At 25.1% G+C, this 366-nt stretch overlaps 1 protein-coding gene across 4 annotated transcripts in view; it reads left to right on the top strand.

Moving 5' to 3' along the window:
• LOC107654850 (tetratricopeptide repeat protein 7B-like) overlaps window positions 1-366 on the top strand; it is a 43,783-nt gene that overhangs the window by 16,626 nt on the left and 26,791 nt on the right. For all 4 annotated transcript variants that reach the window (XM_016442127.1, XM_016442128.1, XM_016442130.1 and 1 more), the window contains one exon: window positions 1-19. In XM_016442127.1, coding sequence (XP_016297613.1) covers window positions 1-19 — 19 coding nt within the window. The remainder of the gene's footprint in view (window positions 20-366) is intronic.

Here is a 366-nt window from a genome sequence, read left to right as displayed (position 1 = left end):
CCTAATGGCTGCTGGGAAGGTTAGTGTTCCATTTTCTGCTTTCAATGTTCCTCAGAGTTCCCATAGTCATTGAAAACCTAGAAATATCAGGCAATTTTAAAGTTATGATTTCAGTGAAAGGAAAATTAATCATGTTAAAGTCCTTTTTATGTCATTTATTTTATAAATATATCTTATATTATATTATATCTTATATATTTAATACTCAATTATATTCTTTTATTTTTTATATATTGGGGTCAGTAAAAATGTTGAAATTTTTGAAAAAAAGTTTCTTATGCTCACCAAGGCTACATTTGTCTGATCAAAAATACAGTAAAAACTAATATACCAAAATATTATTACAATTAAAAATAACTGGTTTGT

The sequence above is a fragment of the Sinocyclocheilus anshuiensis genome, unplaced genomic scaffold, assembly GCF_001515605.1.
Source record: "Sinocyclocheilus anshuiensis isolate Anshui unplaced genomic scaffold, SAMN03320099.WGS_v1.1 scaffold335, whole genome shotgun sequence".
NCBI lineage: Eukaryota > Metazoa > Chordata > Actinopteri > Cypriniformes > Cyprinidae > Sinocyclocheilus > Sinocyclocheilus anshuiensis.
The sequence above is the reverse complement of the archived record's forward strand: the minus strand, read 5'-3'. Positions and strand labels throughout refer to the sequence as shown.